At 47.9% G+C, this 21,253-nt stretch overlaps 1 protein-coding gene across 1 annotated transcript; it reads right to left on the reverse strand.

Moving 5' to 3' along the window:
• Window positions 1-739: 739 nt before the first annotated feature.
• Window positions 740-19,201, reverse strand: TCN2 (transcobalamin 2). Its single transcript, XM_060249764.1, has 9 exons — window positions 18,913-19,201; window positions 17,579-17,768; window positions 11,544-11,704; window positions 11,021-11,185; window positions 9,738-9,913; window positions 8,935-9,115; window positions 6,402-6,594; window positions 5,030-5,151; window positions 740-3,719 (listed from the first exon to the last, which is right to left on the reverse strand). Exons 1-9 carry the CDS (start codon window positions 18,977-18,979, stop codon window positions 3,658-3,660), a joined length of 1,317 nt encoding a protein of 438 aa, XP_060105747.1. The 5' UTR covers window positions 18,980-19,201; the 3' UTR covers window positions 740-3,657.
• Between the last annotated feature and the right edge of the window lie 2,052 nt (window positions 19,202-21,253).

Here is a 21,253-nt window from a genome sequence, read left to right on the forward strand (position 1 = left end):
TGGTCTAGATTTTTATTGTTATTGACATTGTATTGCATCCATTGTTATGCCCTTGTTATACCTTACATGATACTTTGTATGTTTTAACTTCTAGTTTACTTTCCTTTTTCTTGAGATTTTTGTAGATTTGTAACAGCCAATGGCTATTTACAATAAATTAACTGACTAAAGGGTACTGTATGGCTTTTGAAACCTCTGGTTGTATTGAGATACTCTGTCTTAAGCCCCCTTCTTGTATTTATTCATACAAGGTTGGACAAAATCTCTATGTGAACACATGTATACTAGAGCAACCAGGGGACCTGTAAGAACTTTTTTTTTGGGGGGGGGGGAGATCTCATTTTCACCTGTGTCCCTTCTCTCCCCCTCTGCCTTCAGCCAGGCCTTCATCCGAGTTGATAGGCAGTAGGAATGTGCATCTTTTTTAAAAAAAGTATTTTTCAGGTGCTGTGGAGGGCATAAACACTAGTAATCTGGTATTTAGGGGTTTTTTTTTAAAAAATGTGCAATAATTTGTGTCTATTATTTTATATAAGGAATCTTTTGGGAGATGGCTTTTTTTGAGTCAATGACACCAAAACTGCAGAAGTTAATGCTGCCCATCTACTAACCCCTCCCCCCCTCAAACTTTCAAGTGAATTAGAACAAGAATAACCAAACACACAAGAGCCAGAAATCACTGGCCAAAAGCTTCCCAATGTGAACAGAACCCCAGTAGAATCAACATAAAACCAAGGAATCCCAGCAGAACCAGATAATTCATTTATTTTATTTACATTATTTATAGTCCACCTTTCTCATTGGAACTCAAGGCAGATTACAGAGTGAGTCAATACAATCAACAGCATGGCACAGTCAGTAAATAATGAAACAGGATTTGGGTTGCAGAATGAACCAAAAGTCTAAAAAACAAAACTGAGGCGAAGCATAAACATGTTAACATGACACAGTAAATTATGCAAAATTTGCAGGGCCCAAATTACAGCAATTTGCACAGTACAGTCTCTAATAATTTGTCCATGTATCTTTGTGATTCCTTTTGTACAGTGCTACCCCATTGTCAGTGTACAAAAGCCCTCCCGAGTAATTCAATTTGCACAGTTTACAGAAAGCCAGGAGCATGGGAGCCTTCCTGACTTCCTCAGGCAGACCATCCCACAATGGAAAAGCAAACTAATTGGAACAAGCAAAGAGACAGTATTTCTAATCCAACAGAACCAATGTCAAACCAAAAAATCCCAGCAGAGCCAACCTGGCAAGCTCCTCTTGACATATGACTGCATTTCCATGTGACAGTTGCCTCTCCCCTACCCTTTCCTATTGCCCAGGAAACCTGCAAAAAGTACCATCCCACCCCTCCCCAATTTTGGAGCTTTAAAATGCTGGCCCCATCTATTCCTGCATATTCCCAAATATTCCCAGGAACATTTGGGATTGGGATATAGGTATTGCCAAGATTCCCAGTTTGGTGTAGTGGTTAAGTGTGCAGACTCTTATCTGGGAGAACTGGGTGTGATTCCCCACTCCTCTACTTGCACCTGCTAGCATAGCCTTGGGTCAGCCATAGCTCTGGCAGAGGTTGTCCTTGAAAGGACGGCTGCTGTGAGAGTCCCCTCCAGCCTCACCCACCTCATAGGGTGTCTGTTGTGGAGGAGGAAGGTAAAGAAGATTGTGAGCCGCTCTGAGACTCTTCGGAGTGGAGGGCGGGATATAAATCCAATATCTTCTTCTTCTTCTTCCATCTGAATCCCAAATATACCCAAAAAATACTGATAAGATTTTGGGGGATATATTCAGACTGGATGTATCCAAGCATTCATTCCTAGTAGCGAGTCACCTGTGTAAGCTGTGTAGTGGCCATTGTCAGGCTGGCAAAGTCACACAGCTTGCACAGCAGCAAGTCACCAGATGAGTCTCTGTTGCTGCCAGTTGGCCTAGTCTCATTCTGTAGGTTGTACAGCAGCAAGTTGCCTTTCTTAGTGATGAAGTGGCCACCACCAGGCCCAGCTGGGCCAGTTACATGAATCACACAGCTGCTGCTGGGCCCAAGCAAGATGTATAAGTTGCAGAGTGGTGAGCAGTGTTCCCTCGAAGCTGAGTTAGTGTGAGGTAGCTTGAAGGGTTTTTAGCCTCTGGCTTGCACATTTTTGACTTAGCTCATGAAAAATGGCTCCAGAGCAAACTAATTTATGCAGTAGCTCACAAAGTAGAATCCCTGCTCACAAGACTCCACAGCTTAGAGAGAACATTGGTAGTGAGTTATGTAGTGGCTGCTGCCAGGCTCGGCCCCTCAGACAAGCCATCCCTCCATCAGGCACTTGGCATGGGAGTGCTCAGGACTGCTTTTCAGGACTAGATGTGGAAGGCTAGGCAGTATTGTGGTTATCTAGTAACCTCTGCAATGGCCACTGAGATCTCAGCACATAGTCTTTGAAGATCTTTGTGTGCATTCCTTTCTTAAAGTTATAGAAACTGCTGCTGTAATTTTTTGGGAGAGGAGATATAAACCGTGTCTTTTTAAAATTTTCAGTTGCAAATTTTTCAGCAATCAGGGGCCTCCCTCAGGTTTGTAGACATGCCCCCTTCTCAGCTCCATTATGGGAATTTTTGATCCACACTACACATCCTGGTTCAGCATTACATACAATGGTAAGATTTTAGCAAAGAATCCATTATTTTTTAAAATCCAAACAAGTTATTTGAGTTAACTGGAAAACAAGTATTTTCACATAACTATTTATGCTTACCCCCCAAACCCCTGAATTTTTAAAAGCACATACTTCCATCAGACAAAAGAAAGATAATTCAGTTGATAACTAAATATTCAAGCAAATTCTCAGCTGCTCTTCTGGTTTTCTCGCATACTGACTGGATGACCAGAAATGGTCCAGTTTTTTAGAGAGGTCACCAATTTTTTCATGTGAAAGTCTCACCCCATAAGCTTCCTCCTCAGATGGAAAAGGGGTGGTGCCATCTACCCCATCCTGACACAAATCTTTGCTGCTGCATAACACTGCAACCAAAGCACCTGACCACCAGGCAGGCTGCCTCTTCTGATGAGGATTGCAGTCTTTAAAGGGATGCAAAAGCCAGAAGGAGGGAAGGGGAGAAAAAAGACATTTATTGCTATTCTTTAAAAGCTCACTCTCTTATTTTGACAGTCTTGAGATTTGATAGTCATTGCATAGGATTTTAAAAAACCATACATTTGGCACTAAGCAACCCACGAGGTCTCTTCAGAAAGCACTACTTTAGGGCTGCCCACAAATCAGCAAAGGCTCAGGAAACACTTACTCAGATCCTCTGCAGCACCAAATGAGGTACCGTCTTCTTTAATCCTGTGAGAGATCTAGGAATACACTGTTGAATTGTGCACTCAGCTCCAGTGGCAATGAGTGAAGCCAGGGTGCAGATGCATCTCTCCACTGCTTGTTAAATTTCACTCCAAGCATGGTCTGAGCAATCCGTTGCATAAGAATTAAGTTGCATCAGAAGAAACATCATTTGGGGTTCAAGGTGAACGGCGTTTAGTGCAAGCGAGAGAAAGCTTAGAACCTCAAGAGATGATGTAGAGAATACGCTTCAGTGGCAGCATAACACACATCCCTGTGGCTGGGGCTGCCAGCTGAGAAGATGTCATTAGAACGAGGCCTCCCTCTACCAAGGGGTGAATCTTAAGATGATGGATTCTTCATCTTGTGGGATATAGTCAGCAATACCTGCAAGAATAACAGCAAAGGCCATGAGGGGAGGGAGGATCCACTTTGTATATTTTATCCTTTTTCCTGCTATAGGAGCGTGGAATGCAATTCTGAGTAGAACAGGACTCAGAATTCAGCCTCCAGCAAAACTTTTTTTGTTTTTGTTTTTAAAGCAAGTTTCTAAAAGCCCTTGGGTGATGTTTGAAGAAGTTAGACTATTGACATCGAACAAGATTTTCAGTGGTTCAGGATGGGGTTTCAGTAGCTTCCATGGTTCCTTTCCCTTCCCTAAAGCTAGCAAAACAGGATGAATCACGCATCTGTTTATTGTGCTGTTCTCACAACACAATCTGTGCTTCTGCTTTCTGCACTGCCACCATAGCATCCAATGGCAGATTTGTGCAGCAGGGGTGATACGCAACCTGTGCACACACATATACGCCGCTGCAAATTTCAGCAGGATTGGGTGGGTGGGGAATGTGAGAAGCACTCTTCTGTAATTTGTCCTGTTCTACTAGCGCCTGCTGAGCCTGTCCTCAAAAAGTGCTGTAAATGAATGAAATTTCAAAGCTGAAAATAGGTCCCCCCATGCTATTTATACAACAGCAGCAGAAAACCAGTGGAGGGTGCATTAACCAACAAACAGAGACACTTCCAGGGCTGTGTCTTGCTGAAGACCAGTCTGAGACCCAATGTGGTGTACTGTCAGACTAATATCTAGGAGATTCTGGTTTAAATTCCCAATCTGCCATGGAAGTTTGCTGGGTGACCTTGGGCCACTCACATATACACTTGGCCTGTAAGCCACATTTGGTCCCCTTTGGGAGAAAACACAAGGTATAAATGAATAAATAATTTGGATAAAGGCCACAGTACTTGGCAGAGGGAGTTTGTTTTAAACTTTTTGAGCTCAATAAGGTGCTGATTTCAACTGGAGAAACAGCACGGAGGGGGGGGGGGGAGAATGGCTCAGTGTTAGAGCATCTGCTTGGCATGCAGAAGGTCCCAAGTTCAATACCCAGCATCTCTAGTTTAAAGGATGAGGTAGTAGGTGATGTGAAAACTTCTCTACCGCAGACTCTGGAGAACTGCTGCCAATCTGAATAGAATCATGGAATCCCAGAGAATCATGGAATCCCAGCCCAGCTAGTCCCACCCCCTGCTCAATGCAGGATCAGCCTAGAGCATTCCTGACAAGTGTTTGTCCAGCCACTGCTTAAAGACTGCTAGTGAACCTGAACAAACAAAAGCCATATCAAATGTCACTGTGAAAGAGGTATTCCTCTTGGTATCCCACAACCCCCTGGCATTGTGCTTCTAAAGCTCACCCTGCTCCACAGTGGTGTGTGGGAATTGGATAATTTTCCAGTATTTGCGTTCTCCTTGTCTCGGTTTCACCCCCATCACTGAAGTAAGCATCGGGCCAGAGAGGGTCTCCTGAGTCTCAAACCTGTTCAGCAAATGAGAGAACAAGACAGAAATAAACAGGCCATGGTGGCCACTACGGTTTTATAAAAGCTGTTCATTCAAGCGAGATGGGACAGCTACGCCTGCCTTGTGTAAACATGGAAGCAAGATTACCAGAAAGTCTTCTAGACTAAGTCTTGGGGTCAAAGTAAGATCTACACTACAAACTTATTTTAATTTTATCATGACCTCTCCACAGAATCCTGGAAACTACAGTTTGGCCAGTGTGTTGAGGACTGTATTAAAGATCCACAATCCACTGCAGTTCCCAAGAACCGAGGAAGATGATTTTTAAAAAAGCTTTGATCTGTAATATTGATATGCCCCAAGTCTCCAGTGCCCTCTCATCCACAGAAAAACTGATATTTCAAAAGGAAACATTTCATTACCTAAGTCAAGGCTGAAAACATCCTGCAGCATCCACTGTACTCCTAGTGTTCCAGAAACACCTACCTTAGCCTTCCTAGGCTTCAAAAGATTTCCACATTGACTTCTCAAAGGGTGCATTCCCACTACACTAAATCATGTGTTTTGCAAATAGATTTTAGATATTCTTTCACAGTAAAAATCCAGTTGCAAAATTCATTATTTATTGTAGTATGAACACACCCACAGACTCATTTCAGTCTTCAGCTTGATGAAATATGCTTGTGATTTTGAGGGACAAATAACTACATAATGCATAAATTAGGTGGATGGGAAAAACTTCTGAGAAACTTCTGGTCCTCATTTCGGCCCAGGCTTGATAGCAATAGAGTAATTAACAGACATTCTCGCATTCTGACATGTTACTGTTTTATTGGTTTCCCACACAAATGCTATCCAGAGCAAATGTTCTTTCAATTGTTAATTTCACTATTTTGCCATTGGATTCTAACTTTGCATTCTAAGCTACTACCTGCCAGCTATAAGTAGTTCTGCTCACTGTACTCCATTCCATTGTTTGATGAAGCATGCATGCATACGAAAGCTTACATTCTGAATAAAACTTTGTTGGTCTTAAAGGTGCTACTGGACTACTATTTTGTTCTACTGCTCTGTCATGTTACTATGTTTTTGTTAGATGATATGATCTTAAAAATAAAAGTGTTTTCATTCTGTTTGAATTATTGCAAGATTCATTCCAAGTCCTGCCCCATAGAACCCACGAACTGAGGTTACACATGGTTATCCCAACTCGTATCCTCCCTGGGCTGCTCCCTTTAATTCCCTGCTGGAGGAAGAGTATCTCACGAGAATGGCTTGGAACTCCGCTTCTCAGCAGCTTTCAGAACATCTAGCAAGGAGGAGCCAGCAGGAACTCGGATGACTTCATTGTACAGTGGCAGACGATGTGGTGGGCGTTTCACAGTCAGGTGGATGGTGATCTTTTTATCCTGGTAGGTCACCCTAGGCTCTGGAGCAGAAGTGCCCAGCACCAAATTGTCTGAAGAGGCAAAAGGTGAGAATCAGCAGCCAAAAATCCTCCTGCCAGCATCTTCATTATGTTGTTTTTCCTGCATCTTTCATTCAATGCATCTCCTCTTCTTCTAATCTCCTCTGAGGGAACACGCACCCCTTTTCTGTTTTTGTTTTTAAATTTATATAAGCATGTGTGTGCACCTAGAAGTCATGGCTACCTCTGGTGACTGACCTCTACTGGGAGCCTGGAGGATATTCAGGGGGGTGGCTGAATAAAGCCTGCCCCTCACCCCCCAACTTCTAGTATTCCAAGGAAGTCACCCAAACAAAAACTTGCCAGAATCAACCCTGCTTAGCTTCTGAGATCTGATAAGATCCGGCTTGCCTGGGGAGGAGGAGGAGGGAGAGGAAGAAGAGATTGGATTTATACCCCACCCTTCATTACCTGAAGAAGTCTCAGAGTGGCTTACAATCTCCTTTCCCTTCCTCTCCTCTCAACAGACACCCTGTGAGGCAGGTGGAGCTGAGAGGACTCTTAACAGAAACTGCTCTTGAGAGGAACACTGCAAGAACTTGTGACTGACTCAAGCTCACATCAGCTGGTGCATGTGGAGGTGTGGAGAATCAAACCCGGTTCTCTCAGATAAGAGTCAGTGCACTTAACCACTACACCAAGCTGGCTCTCAGAAGCACCAAGGAGCTTCTGCAGTGGAGAACTAATAGGTGTGAAAGTGGCCAAGCACCCTGCCACCTACCTGGTGACAGAAATGCATTATTTTTCCATCCTGAGCCTTATGGGAGGGCACGATAGAAATCAAAGTAAATAAATAAATATCTGACTCATGATAATCCTTTCAAGTCTTGTGAAAAACATCAAGAAGCCTTGAAGTGGTGATGGAAGAGATGGCAAAGGAAAGTATGGTATACTGTGTTATTGGGAAAATTATCTGCATATAGGAAGTTCTGGAATGGAGTCCAACATGTACAAGATGCAACATGTACAATCACATCTCCCTTCATTACTTTTTGGAATAGAAAGAGCTCTAAAGAATCAGTCAAAAAAGAGATACTGAACCTTGTTTAGATTGGCAAATATTACCTCATAGATCTTCACAGATATCGTATTAAGTGTATAATATTATAAAATAAATGGATTATAAAAACTAAAAGAAGTCCTGAAGTGGGAATTGTTGACATTCCTCATGGAGTGCCTGCCAGCCTATTATTTTTACTTCTTACACAGATTCTGCTGCATTGGAAATCAAAGTTAAAAAAGCTATTGCTGCGGTTTCTAAGAGATAAGTGTGAATTTCAGATCAAAGACAGCAAGAAGAAAAAGACTGAGGGGAGTCTCTGGAGGGAACTAAAGAACTGTGCTACCATGCCCACATAAAATAAATTTCTGAGAGTCATGTGTTCTGGAACCCAATTAATTATATACCACATTCAGACTGATTCCTCACCGGCATTTGCTGCACCCCCACACTTCTCCTTGCATCTGCACAAGCCATCAATTCTCCACCAGTCGCTCTGCAGCCTCTTGCTTCGGAGCTCCTTCCCATTCTCATCGCAGCAACTGGAACTCCAAAAAACCAGCATCCTGTTGCTGCGATGGTAATAGGAAGTAGCTGTGATGTAACTAGTGGGGAATCCATGGCTTGAGCTGGTGCAGGGAGAAGCGTGGGGGCAGAGCAAATGCTGGTGAGGAATCAGTCTCAGTCAAGAGCGTCCATCTCTCAGCTGGATTGGTCTACGGTAAGTAGCTTGCTCAGGTAACAGAGCCTCTGCCACAGCTTTGCTCTTACTCCCAAGGACTGCAATGCTGTGGAAGGGTGATATGCAACAACCGATTCTCCATTGTAATGACTTCACCCCTAGATCTGATTCTGGTACTTATTTTGACAAATGTCGATTTAAGAACACATTTGCTCTTCCATGTAATAGCCCCCACCCCCAGTATTTGAAGAATCACACCTTCCCTTAGTCTTCTCCAGGGTAGCACATTCAGTTTCTTCAACTTTTCCTCATAGAACTGCTTTTCCAGTTGCAGGGTCTGGAAAACAAGCTGTACAAGGAAAAGCTTAAGAAACTGGGTGTGTTCAGCCTGAAGAAGAGAAGACGGAGGAAAGACATGACTGTGGTCTTCAGATTCCTCCAAGAGCTGTTTGCTGCCCAAGAGGGCAACTCTAGACCTGGGGCTTAAGTTGCAGGCGGGAGGATTCCAGCTGAACATCTGAAGGAACTCCCTAACAATAAGAGCAATTCAACAAAGGAGCGCCTCACAGGGAAACAAGTTGACCTGGGTTGGTGGCTGGCTGGGGGTAATCCCAGTTTTGCATATTCTCACTTCCTTCCTCAACCGTACCTTCCTCAGTGTGGCACTCCATCCTGGCGATGTCCACATAGCTCTTGCCATGTAAGACGGGTAGCAACTGGGATCCGACAAGGGGGTTTTGGAAGATGCCTTCCTCCAGCTTCCCAAGCAGGGCGGCCATACCGTTGGGGCACTCTGGCTCCTTGTTCCTCACCCCCGCCGCAATGAGAAACTATGTCAGAAAGGGATGGAATGGAAGAAAGAAGCTGTACTTGTGTTCTGCTGCTTGGGAGGCTTCTAAAGCTGAGCAGGGCAAAAAGCAATCTTCTAGAACAGCTGGGGTAGGCAGTAAAACCAGACGTCTCTCAGATTTACTATTGAAATGACAGACGTGCCTACCAAGAAATCTAATGCTGGCTTGGCTGTTACTCTTACCCCTCTCCCTTGCTTCAGGAAGGCGGGTGGCTTTTTTATTTTTAAAAGCAGCAGTCTATGGCTGCTCATGTATCTGTACTTTAAAGATGGAATGATAGGTGGTGATATTAATTGATTAAATGTCTTTCAATCAATAAAAGGGTGTCTAAAACTAACTGGGCACTGGATGTGGGCTTTTAAAAGTATTATTCTTTTAAAATGCAATTCCTTCTAAAGGCAGTGGATGACAAGCGCTTTTTGACCAAGTGGCTTTTCAGCAACTTCCATGTAATTGGCTTTAAAAATACACACAGAGAGGAGGCATGCAAGAGTCTTTGCTCTTCTACCAAAATGGCAGCAAGACTCATTGATGGTAAATTCTTGAGCCTCTCCTAAGCACATAAAAAGACACCCCACTGCACATGTCCCAATCTCCTCACCTGCACTGCCAGGGGGCTGCTGTAGATGTTCCCAAAAGTCCCATCGGGAGTCTGAGCCTGGAGGATCTTCTTCTTCACTCTTTGGACTGCCTGGCTGAGCTCTGCCACTAGCTCAGGTGTATAGAAGGTGGCTCTTTCCAAGCAGACAAAGGCTAAACCGGCCATCGCTTCTGTGTCTGGGTAAAGAGGAACAAGGCAATGGATGGTGGGGGGAAATCTGGGGGGATGCTTCTAGCCTGGTGTGGAGATTTTTGCCTTTGCTACAGTTTTAAGGATCATCACATGCTAATGGTCTTGCCAAATTTAGGGGGAGTGAGTCTTGGCTAGAAGACTGTCAGCAGATCTAATTAACTTACAAAAAGTTAGAGGGGATGGAGGCATAAACTGCAAAGGCCACATTGGAAGCAGCCTCCACAACAGATCCCAGCTTTAGAAAGGTGGTTTAATCCAGGAGGGAATTGACTGGCTCAAAAGCAGGAGAAGAAAATCAGTTTCCAGAATGGCATCCCAAGCAGCCCAAGGATGGTGGACACAGAACCAACAGAGAGTTTTCATCAGGTACTGAAACAGGCACTCACTAACTCCCTTGTGGTGAATGAGAATCCTCTCATTCCTCAGGTGAGCAGCTAAAGAAGTGATACAGGCATAGGCTGTCTCTTTAACTGAGCAGGATAATTCCCAGTGAGCCACAAACATCTGGAGGGATGACCTGGATTCCTCTTTACAAAGAGAACCAGGGCATTTTCTTTCTCGCATGGAAAGTGATCCAGGCATGGCCCATTCCTGAGTCACCCTTCTCATGAGGATGAAAAGGCAGTGGCCACTGCATCTCCATGAAACAGGTAACCCAGGCACAGCTAAAACAACAGCCACTGTGCACTCAACTGGGCCAGCCTCCCTTCAAAGGAAAGAGAGGCAGCAGCCTTCCTCAAAAGGAGGGCAGTCCAGATTCTGGGCACAGTGGCAGCTGCTACACTTGCACTTGGGCCACCATCTTTGCCAGGCAGAGGGTGCAAAGGGCAAAATGGCTGTCTCATCTCAACAGCTGCCATCTCAGCAGCCCAGTGACCCAGCAGAATTTGATAGTCAGGGTAGAAGGATTATCATATGACATGGATGGGAAATGATAGGCTTCCAGTTTGCCCCTGACTGGATGAGAACAGATCACCTTTCCACCAAGCTGCTTAAGTTTCACACATTACATACATACAAATACATGGGGCTAATAAAAATCACTGCAGACTAGCAACTTTTGTGGACTTATTTGCAAGGCTGGCTCTTACCCACAAACAGCTGGCTTCCATGCTCAAATCTGCCCTGCTTCTCTGCAGCCAAGAGCTTATTGATCACATGCACATCGACCTTCTTGTTGTGGACACACAAAGCCAAAACCCCCAATCCGTACTGGTAGTAGTTAGTGAGAGGCCGACCATTCTTCTCATGAGCTACTGTAGAAGCAAAGAGACCAAGACTTAAGCCCTTCCTTTTCTGCCATTCCACCCAGAACCTCTCCTCATAAATGGATCTACCACAGCCATTATCCAACACCAATATTGGAAGACCACATAATTTATACAGTAAATGAATGGCTTTGTGGCCAAGCACCCGCCTTGCACACAGACACTCCCATGTTCAGTCCCTAGTTAAACACTAGTTAAAAGCTCTCAGGGAGCAAATATTGAGAACTTTTCTCCTCATGCAGCTCCTTTTAAACTTTCCCCTGTGTGTGTGCGCGTATGTGTGTGATAGGAGAAGGGTGCCCTCCCCACAAGAATTACCGTTGCCAGCCCAGGATCCTGATCTTACCTATAGATGCCTTTTCTTTATGCAGGTGTAACTTAAGCTGGGTTACTAGCTGCCTCTCCGAGGGTGTCTCCATGTTCTGGCAGGCAGCCCGCAGTGCTAAGAGGTAGAGGGCCAGCTGGCCCGTATTGGGCTGCTCCTGGCCACTGGCTGGAGTTGGAATGCTGGACCAAGTGAGACAAACCACCAAATGGTTAGCCTTTTCAGGGCACAATTCACCAGCTTTATGTTTAGCAATTTACGAACATCTATTTCAAGTATTTTTAACAAAGACTTTATGCATTCTTGTCTCTCTGCTTCCTCTCTTCCATATCTCCCCGAGGGTTCTCAGCTTTTAAACTGGTCCCTCTAGCTGTCCTTTCAAGATTAGTCTGATATGCAGCAAATAGCAGAAGATGTTTACTTCCATGGCATGAAAAGCTTCAAGTGTTCATTTGCACACACTGAAAGTCTCTATTAAAGGTACAGGACATTTTTTTTCTACTGTCCAGTTAGCAAAGCTAGTCTAATATGTTGTTGAGTATCGGACTCTGCACCCGCGCCGCGCAAGCCGGGACGTCCTCGGGTTACCTGGCGCAGCGCGGGAAAAGTCACCGCCAATCAAGACCAAGCGCGGGAAGTTTAACTGGCCAGGATTGGGCTGGCCAGCAGGGGGGTTGATCCGGGGTGCATGTATATATTAGCGGACCCGGCCGCGTGTTTCCCAGTTCTGTAATGTATCAGCGATTAAAGACCAATGCCTTTACCACGTCTCGTCTCCCAGTACATTACACTGGCGACGAGGATGGGATCTAGATAGGTCCGGCCGGAGACGAGGAAGGCGAGAGACCGCAGGATCGGGCAGCCCGCCGCCACCATGGCGAACTCGAGCGTAACGACGGGCCATCTTGCGGAATTCAACCCGGAGCACCCCGAGAGATGGGAGACCTACACCGAAAGGGTCGAGTGCTACCTGCGGGCGAACCTGATCGACGATGACGAGAGAAAGAGAGACGTCCTGCTGAGCGTCTGTGGCGAAGAGACCTTCGAGATCGCACGAGGTCTCTCCGCTCCAGCTAAGCTGACGGAGAGGACCTACCGGGAAGTCGTGAGGCTCCTCACGGGCCACTTTTCACCCCAACCGTCCATCGTCGCCCGCCGATTCCTCTTCCACAAGAGGGACCAAAAGTCGGGGGAGACAGCGGCGGTCTACCTGGCGGCCCTTCGGCAGATCGCCGGAAATTGCAACTTTGACAAAAGGGACGAAGCCCTGCGGGACCGTTTCGTCTGGGGCCTCCGCGACGAGCGATTGCAGCAGAAGCTCTTCGCGAAGGAGGAGCTAACGCTACAACAAGCCTTCAACGAGGCAACGGCCTTCGAGAGGGCCACCAAGGCGTTCGGCCAGCCACGAGGTGAAGCAGTCCACCAAGGGGAAACGGAGCCAGAAGACCGAACAGAGGAAGAAGCGTTTCAACTCCGGCGGCCCCAAAGAACGGACACAAGGGCCCCCACTAGACAGCGAGCGACGGAGAGGGCCACCGCCACCACCGGTCCCAGATGCGCCAGCTGCGGCGACCCCCACGAGCGCCGGGACTGCCCGTACCGCAACCTGGACTGCCGCAGCTGCGGAAAGACGGGCCACATCGCTCGGGCTTGCCGGGCCAAGAACAGCCGCCGACAACCATCAGCGCATCACGACTCCCTGGACACCCACACGACGGCATCCACCACTCTGCAGGTATTGAACTTGCCCCTATCGGCCCCAGACAAGGTCAAAATGTCGGTCCTAATCGAGGGCGCCCCCTGCACCATGGAAGTGGACTCGGGTTCCTCCATCTCCATCATTTCGGAGGAAACCCTCAAGAAACTATGCCCCCACCGCCGCCTTCAAACGAGGCCAGCGGACTTCGTACTGAGGGACTTTCAGAAGAACCCAGTACACATCGTGGGGTGGGCCCGGGTGCATGTGGAAAGAAGGGGTTTCAGAGGGCCCCTGGACATCCTAGTGGTCAAGCGCCAACTGACCACACTTCTAGGGTTGGCTTGGTTCAATCCCCTGGGGATCCAGCTGGTGGGGGTGGACCACTTGCAGGCAAGCAATTTCGACGGGGTCTGCCATGAGTTCCCCGAGGTCTTTGATGGGTCTTTGGGGAGCTATAAGGGTCCGCCCATCACCCTACCGATTGACCCAATGGTCAGGCCCATAAGGCTTAAAGCGAGGCGCGTCCCGTTCGCCCTTAAGCCTAAAATAGAGGCAGAACTGGACCGCCTAACGGCCCAGGGCGTCCTAGAACCGGTAACATACGCGGAATGGGAAACCCCCATAGTAACGCCCGTCAAACCCAATGGGGAGGTGAGGATCTGCGCTGACTACAAGTGCACGATCAATAAGGCGCTACAAGACAACCCCTACCCAGTCCCGGTGGTCAGCCACGTCCTAGCAGCGCTAGCCGGGGCGAAGGTTTTTGGGAAGCTGGACTTAGCACAAGCATACCAGCAACTGCCGGTCGACGCTAAGACAGCGGAGGCGCAGACGATCGTGACCCACAGGGGCGCGTTCAGGGTTAAACGGCTGCAGTTCGGGGTCAGTGTGGCTCCGGGGATATTCCAGAGCATAATGGACGCTCTCCTTAAAGGGATCCCCGGAGTTCAACCCTTCTTTGACGACGTTTTAATCGCCGCCCCCAATGAAGGAGAGTTCTGCTGCCGCCTGCGCGAGGTCCTCAGGCGGTTCCAAGCGGCGGGGCTGAGAGTCAAAAAGGAGAAATGTTTGTTAGGGGTCCCGCGAGTGGAGTTCCTGGGGTTCGCCGTGGACGCGGCGGGGATACACCCGACGGCGGACAAGACCAGGGCCATAGTCCAGGCTCCGGCGCCCAAATGCAAGGCAGAACTACAGAGTTTTTTAGGATTGTTGAACTTTTATCACACGTTCCTACCGCACAAAGCCGCCGTAGCGGAACCGTTGCACCGTTTGCTGGATAAACAGGCCCCGTGGGTCTGGGGCCAACGCCAAGCCGCGGCGTTCCAAGCGGTGAAGGACCTCTTGGTCTCTAACGCGGTACTTCACCACTACGACGAAAACCTACCCCTGATCCTAGCTTGCGACGCCTCCCCCTACGGAGTAGGAGCGGTTTTGGGGCACCAACTCCCGGACGGGAGGGAAGTGCCAGTCGCGTACTATTCACGGACTCTATCTCCAGCGGAGCGGAACTACGCTCAAATTGACAAGGAGGCCTTGGCGATCGTGGCGGGGGTGCACAAGTTCAACGACTACCTCTACGGTAGGCGTTTCACCATCGCCACGGACCACAAGCCGCTCCTGGGCCTCCTAGCTCCAGACCGTCAGACCCCCCAAATCCTATCCCAGAGGGTCCTGAGGTGGAACCAGTTCCTGAACTCCTACACGTATGAACTGATCCACCGCCCGGGTAAAGCCATGGGACACGCCGATGCCCTCAGCCGCCTGCCGCTCCCCATGACAGAACCGGATCCCGCCCCGGCACATGGGGTAATGCTCATTGAATCGCTCCCCGAGCGCCCCCTGCACGCGGCGGAGGTGGCTCGGGCAACAGGGAGGGACCGCATCCTGGCACGGGTCAGGGACTGGGTGGGGAGGGGGTGGCCATCAGGCAAAGTCGAAGACGCGTTCAGGCCATTCGCGTCCAGGAAGGACGAGCTATCAACCCACAAGGGGTGTGTGCTTTGGGGCAGTCGGGTGGTGGTTCCCCCCCCCTTGCGCAAGCAGGTGCTGGAAGACCTCCACGAGACCCACCCGGGCATCGTGAGGATGAAAGCCCTGGCCCGTAGTTATGTGTGGTGGCCGGGCATGGATGAGGAGATAGAGGGGTGGGTGAGGAGGTGCCAACCCTGCCAAGAATCCCGGCCCGATCCCCCATCAGCCCCGGTCCACAGATGGGAGTCTAACAGGCGACCATGGTCCCGCCTCCACTTAGATTTTGCAGGCCCGTATCAGGGCCAAATCTTTTTTATACTTGTGGATGCCTACACAAAATGGCTGGAGGTGATTCCAGTAGCCTCAACCTCCACAGCAGCAGCCGTCCGGGCACTCAGGAGGGTCCTATGCACGCACGGGATCCCAGACACCCTGGTGACGGATAACGGTACTGCATTCACCTCCCGGGAATTCCGGGAGTTCACGGAGAGGTACCTCATACGACACATAAGATCCGCACCCTTCCATCCGGCCACCAACGGCCAGGCAGAGCGGATGGTGCGGACCGCCAAGGAAGCACTGGGGAGAATAGTACAAGGGGATTGGGACCACCGCCTCTCAGCCTTCCTGTTCCACAACAGGATCACCCCAAACCCTATAACGGGATCCAGCCCCGCAGAACTGCTTATGGGGAGGAAACTGACAACACGCCTAGACAGGCTGCACCCCGACCGGGCCCCCGAGGTCCGCGGGTCCCCAGAGGTCCGGGAGGCGGTGCGGGGGTTCTTTCCGGGTGACCCGGTATACGCGAAGAACTTCGCAAGCGGTCCCGAGTGGGTCGCGGGGAGAGTCCTTAGGGTGACAGGTTCCAGGTCATACGAGGTGACCACCGAGGGGGGCCAGGTACTAAGGCGGCACATAGATCAGCTGCGCCGCCGCACCCTACCCGAAGAAACAGAGGAGGTAGGGAATAGGGATCCGCGGGCAACCGAAGGTCCGGAAGGGCGCTCGCCAATACAGGAACTACCCACTTATGACGCCCCCAGAGACACCGAACCAGAGCCGGAGCCTGAAACAGACCCCAACATCCCGCAGCCAGAAGCAGCATCGCCCACAACGGAACCAGCCTCCGCACCAAGAGCGACCCCGAGGAGATCGACACGGGAACGGAGAGCACCGGCGTACCTCCGGGACTATGTGGTTTAAACTAAGGGGGGAGGAGTGTTGAGTATCGGACTCTGCACCCGCGCCGCGCAAGCCGGGACGTCCTCGGGTTACCTGGCGCAGCGCGGGAAAAGTCACCGCCAATCAAGACCAAGCGCGGGAAGTTTAACTGGCCAGGATTGGGCTGGCCAGCAGGGGGGTTGATCCGGGGTGCATGTATATATTAGCGGACCCGGCCGCGTGTTTCCCAGTTCTGTAATGTATCAGCGATTAAAGACCAATGCCTTTACCACGTCTCGTCTCCCAGTACATTACATATGTAGACTGCAAACTCTCTGGGGCAGGATTTGGCTTATTTATTTTTATCTTTTATACCCTGTTTTTTCTCTGCAGTGGGAAACCAAAACAGCTTACAACATTGTTCTTCCTTCTCCATTTTATCCTAACACCACCCCCCTTGTGAAGTAGGTAAGGCTGAGGAGGACAACCAGCCTGAGGTAACCCATCAAGCTTCTATGGCAAAGTGGATAGCTTAACTGGGGTTTTCCAGACCCTAGTACAGAACCATTATTCCACACTGGTGCGGTGGGAAAAAAGTTAAATGTTTTCCTATTGTCATTGCTTTTCTCTTTATCTATATAACAACATAAAACAGGTAAATATTGAAATCTTGATTCCAAGGGATATAGCCAATTTTATAATTGATCAATAGTCAATAAATAAAACTGGAAGTCATCAGGGCCGGATTAACAATTAGGCTAAGTAGACACTGGCCTAGGGGTCCCTATGCCTTTAGGGGCCCCAGGCCAGCTTTCCCCCACGTTTTCCTCCCTGCTTGCAGCCCTTGGAGCCTGCACACAAAGTCAGCAACTGAGCCACTCTTTGCCCAACTTGCCTGGTGCGGCGGCTGCTGGTGTTTTAGCCAAGTTTGCCTTTTTCTGCCTCTCCCCTGCAGTGTTGTCAAAGGGACTCATGCAAGGGGCCATGGGGGGTGAGGCAGGTGCTCCAACTTGGGGATAGGGGCCTCCACAAGGTTTATTCCGGCACTGGAAGCCATGCAGCAAATTTCAGTTCACCTCTGCTTCGATGTATCTTTTCTTCCATGCCTCAAAACTCTCTAGAGATTTTGTTTCTCTCCCCCTTTAATTGCCACCCTTGACCCTCCATTGAATCAGACAGCTGTGCTTTCGCTTGATTAGAATTTTGATGCTGATGGACATGCCTGGTGAAACTGGGCTGGAAGACATCCTTCAGTCGCTGGAGGTACTGGTTTTCTCTCTCTTGAATGTGGTAATCAGAAAGACGAAGGCCCAAATACACGCTGGGGTTTGGCTCTTTGGACGCATCCTCTGTTAGTTTCAGTAGCCCCTTGTTCAAAGACTTGATGTGATGAGTCCTGCCACTGGGGATTTCTTGCACAGGAAGAGAACACACAATGTGTGAGGCAGGTACAATAACCTCACAACAGTTATAGTCCGATCCCTAGATCTCAGAGCTTTTGGAGATCATTAGCTCTCCTTTGTGGAGCAAGAAAATTGAGATACAAGCAGCAACAGCTGGAGTGGTTAGACTCAACAGGTCTCATGGTTACCTGCTCCTCTTTGCTTGAGAGTAACCATCATACAGTAAAAATGTCTTCCATGTCAAAGGTTGTGTTAAGAATCAGCAACACTTGGGGGGGGGGGGGGGACTAACAATCTGTCCTTTGGCTGCATAACAGAAAAAAGCTCCTAGAATCATAGAGTTGGAAGGGACCTCCAGGGTCATCTAGTCCAACCCCCTGCACAATGCAGGAAACTCACAAATACCTCCCCCTAAATTCACAGGATCTTCATCACTGTCAGATGGCCATATAGCCTCTTTTTAAAAATCTCCAAGGAAGGAGAGCCTACCACCTCCCGAGGAAGCCTGTTCCACTGAGGAATCGCTCTAACAGTCAGGAAGTTCTTCCTAATGTTGACCCGGAAACTCTTTTGATTTAATTTCAACCCACTGGTTCTGATTATACCTTCTGGGGCCACAGAAAACAATTCCACACCATCCTCTATATGACAGCCCTTCAAGTACTTGAAGATGGTGATCATATCACAGTCGCCTCCTCTCCAGGCTAAACATCCCCAGGATAGAGGATAGCAACAGGCTCTTCCCAAGGTGGGAGCAGGGGAATATTATAACGGGAATGTCAGAGAATCACACAGTGCAGTCCCAAGCAGAGTTACGCCTTTCTAAGCCCATCATCTTCAATAGAAATAGAAGGGTGTAACTCTGCTTAGGACTGCATTGACACGGCTGCAAGAAACCTAGCATATCTCCCTGTTTTTTCAGGTTTACACTGTGGTGGGGCAAATCATGGGTTTGCCCTGCGAAAAATGCCGGCATGGAGCAACTGGTGTGAAATCGCCGGTTTGCTCCACCTAGAAATGGAAGCCTGCCCCGGAGAAATGTGAGTGCGGAATCAGACCTATTTTAGTTTTTCATGAGCCTATTAATTATGCACCATGGGGATATTTTCCAAGCTAAGTAGCCCTCAAAAGATAAGAAAGGAAGAGGACTTACCACACAGCTGGATGGTGGCAAACAGGCTATGGAGGAGGAAGACGGACAGCCATCTGGGACAATCCATGCTAGCAACAGGAAGAGACACAGCAAAATGCTTATCAGAAGGTCAGGTGGGAAGCCAGGGGGACCAGAATGAGCCACTCGGCCTCTGCTGCGCCACAAGTCAAGCCCCTAGAAGTCTGCTGATTAAAGTGAAGAAATGTCACGAGAACAGGATTTCCCCCAAGGATCAGAAGCTGAGTCTGCACAACAGGAAGGACTTTGGCTGGATGAGAAGGAAACAAAGTGCAGGAAGCCTGTTTTCCTGATGCTACACAGACTATCTGTTGTGTGCCCATCCAATTACACAGTAACTGATTTATTGCATTCATGCATATCAGAGGCTGGCAATTGTGACAGTTCATGGGCAAAAAAATGTTCTTTGCCCCCACCCCCATTCTTGTAAGGCTCCTGGGCTTTTAACAGCTGTGTGATTATAAATAATGCCCATCTCTTGCCTTGAAACCCCTATAGGGTCATCATAAGTCTGCTGGGACTTGACAGCACTTTCCAACACCAAATAATAAAAGAATAGTCCACCTTTAAGCACTGAAACTCAAGACCGATTACATAATGTTATGTCAGGGAAATCAACAGAACAACACCTCTGGTAAGTGAAGTAACAGGATTAGGACTGCAGAAGTCTGAAAGCAAAGCATAAGTATTAGACATAATTTACAAACGCCAAAATTGGAATTACATAGGTAGATAATCAGGGCTTTTTTTGAGCAGGAACACACAGGAACGCAGTTCCAGCTGGCTTGGTGTCAGGGGGTGAATAATATGCAAATAGATTTTTTCTATAAAAACCTCTGTGTGAAACGATCGTGACATCAGGGGGTGAGGCCAAATACGCAAATGAGTTTCTGCTGGGCTTTTTCAACCAAAAAAGCCCTGTAGATAATGTAGTGAGAGCAAGATAATTTATAAGTTTATTTATTTTTTTATTTATTCGAGATTTATATCCCGCCCTTCCCACGAATGGCTCAAGTTCAACAGTAGTATAGCTCAGATCTCTGTTTCCTCTACTAAATCAGCATCTTGAACCACTTTATCAATTTAGTCTTATTGCCTTTATAAAAATGCCCCATTTTATCCTCCTGATGTATGTATTTATTTTATAAATTAGATTTAAAAATTGCTCTGTCCCTAAGTACTCAGGGCAATGCACAACAATAAAAACATAATATAAAAACAGTTCCAACTGTTGAATAAACCAATTAAAGTAATTCACAGATAACATTAATATGCTATTCAGTTAATACATTGGGTTCCAACTGTGTCTTCACCTTATAGAAGTGGACATTCAACAGGGGAAAAATTTCCAGGCAGTTTGAGCCTCGGCATATAAAATTCTGAGAAATTTGGCACTGACTTTGGAACAAACCAAAAAGGGTTGTATGCTGTCCGAGAAAGGTAAGTGTCCTACAGATGCCATAAGAGTCTAGGCCAAAAAAAGGCACCTGAGGAATCTATAGCAGGGCTGGTTAAAAGGCTGATCACAGCACATTAGCAGAGGTTAATATCCAGGGGACCATCTAGCATATGACAACTTGGATTCTTGCAAAGAATGCTGGAGAAGAATCTTAAATCTCACCCAGCAAGAGATTGCCTATATTCTGAAGCAAGAATTAGGGTTGCCAAGTCCAATTCAAGAAATACCTGGGACCTTGGGGGTGGAGCCAGGAGACATTAGGGGTGGAGCCAAGATCAAGGCTGTGACAAGCATCATTGAACTCCCAAGGGAGTTCTTGCCATCACATTTAAAGGGACGGCACACCTTTTCAATTCCTTCCTTCCATAGGAAATAATGAAGGATAGGGGCACCTTCTTTTGGGGCTCATAGAATTGGACCCCCTGGTCCAATCCTTTTGAAATTTGGGGGGTATTTTGGGGAGAGGCACTAGATGCTATACTGAAAATTTGGTGCCTCTGCCCCCAAAAATAGCCCCCCCAGAGCCCCAGATACACGCAGATCAATTCTCCATGATTTTCTATGGGAATAAATCTCCATAGGGAATAATAGAGTTCCCAGCAGACATTTCCCTCCCCCCCCCGCTTTCTGACGACTCTGAAACGGGGGGAGGGCCTCCAAACCGGGGGATCCCCTGCCCCCACCTGGGGATTGGCAACCCTAGCAAGTATACATGCACAGGCCTGCTTAATGCAGATTAGTTCTAGATCTCATTTTTTTCATTTAAAACACATTGGTGAACTGTGTGGGTTTTTCTTTTGTTTTAAAGAATAGAAACAGACCACACAAGAATAAAGTTAGCCCAGTCCTAGGGGACCCAGAGAG

The sequence above is a fragment of the Heteronotia binoei genome, chromosome 11 (assembly GCF_032191835.1).
Source record: "Heteronotia binoei isolate CCM8104 ecotype False Entrance Well chromosome 11, APGP_CSIRO_Hbin_v1, whole genome shotgun sequence".
NCBI classification, from domain to species: domain Eukaryota; kingdom Metazoa; phylum Chordata; class Lepidosauria; order Squamata; family Gekkonidae; genus Heteronotia; species Heteronotia binoei.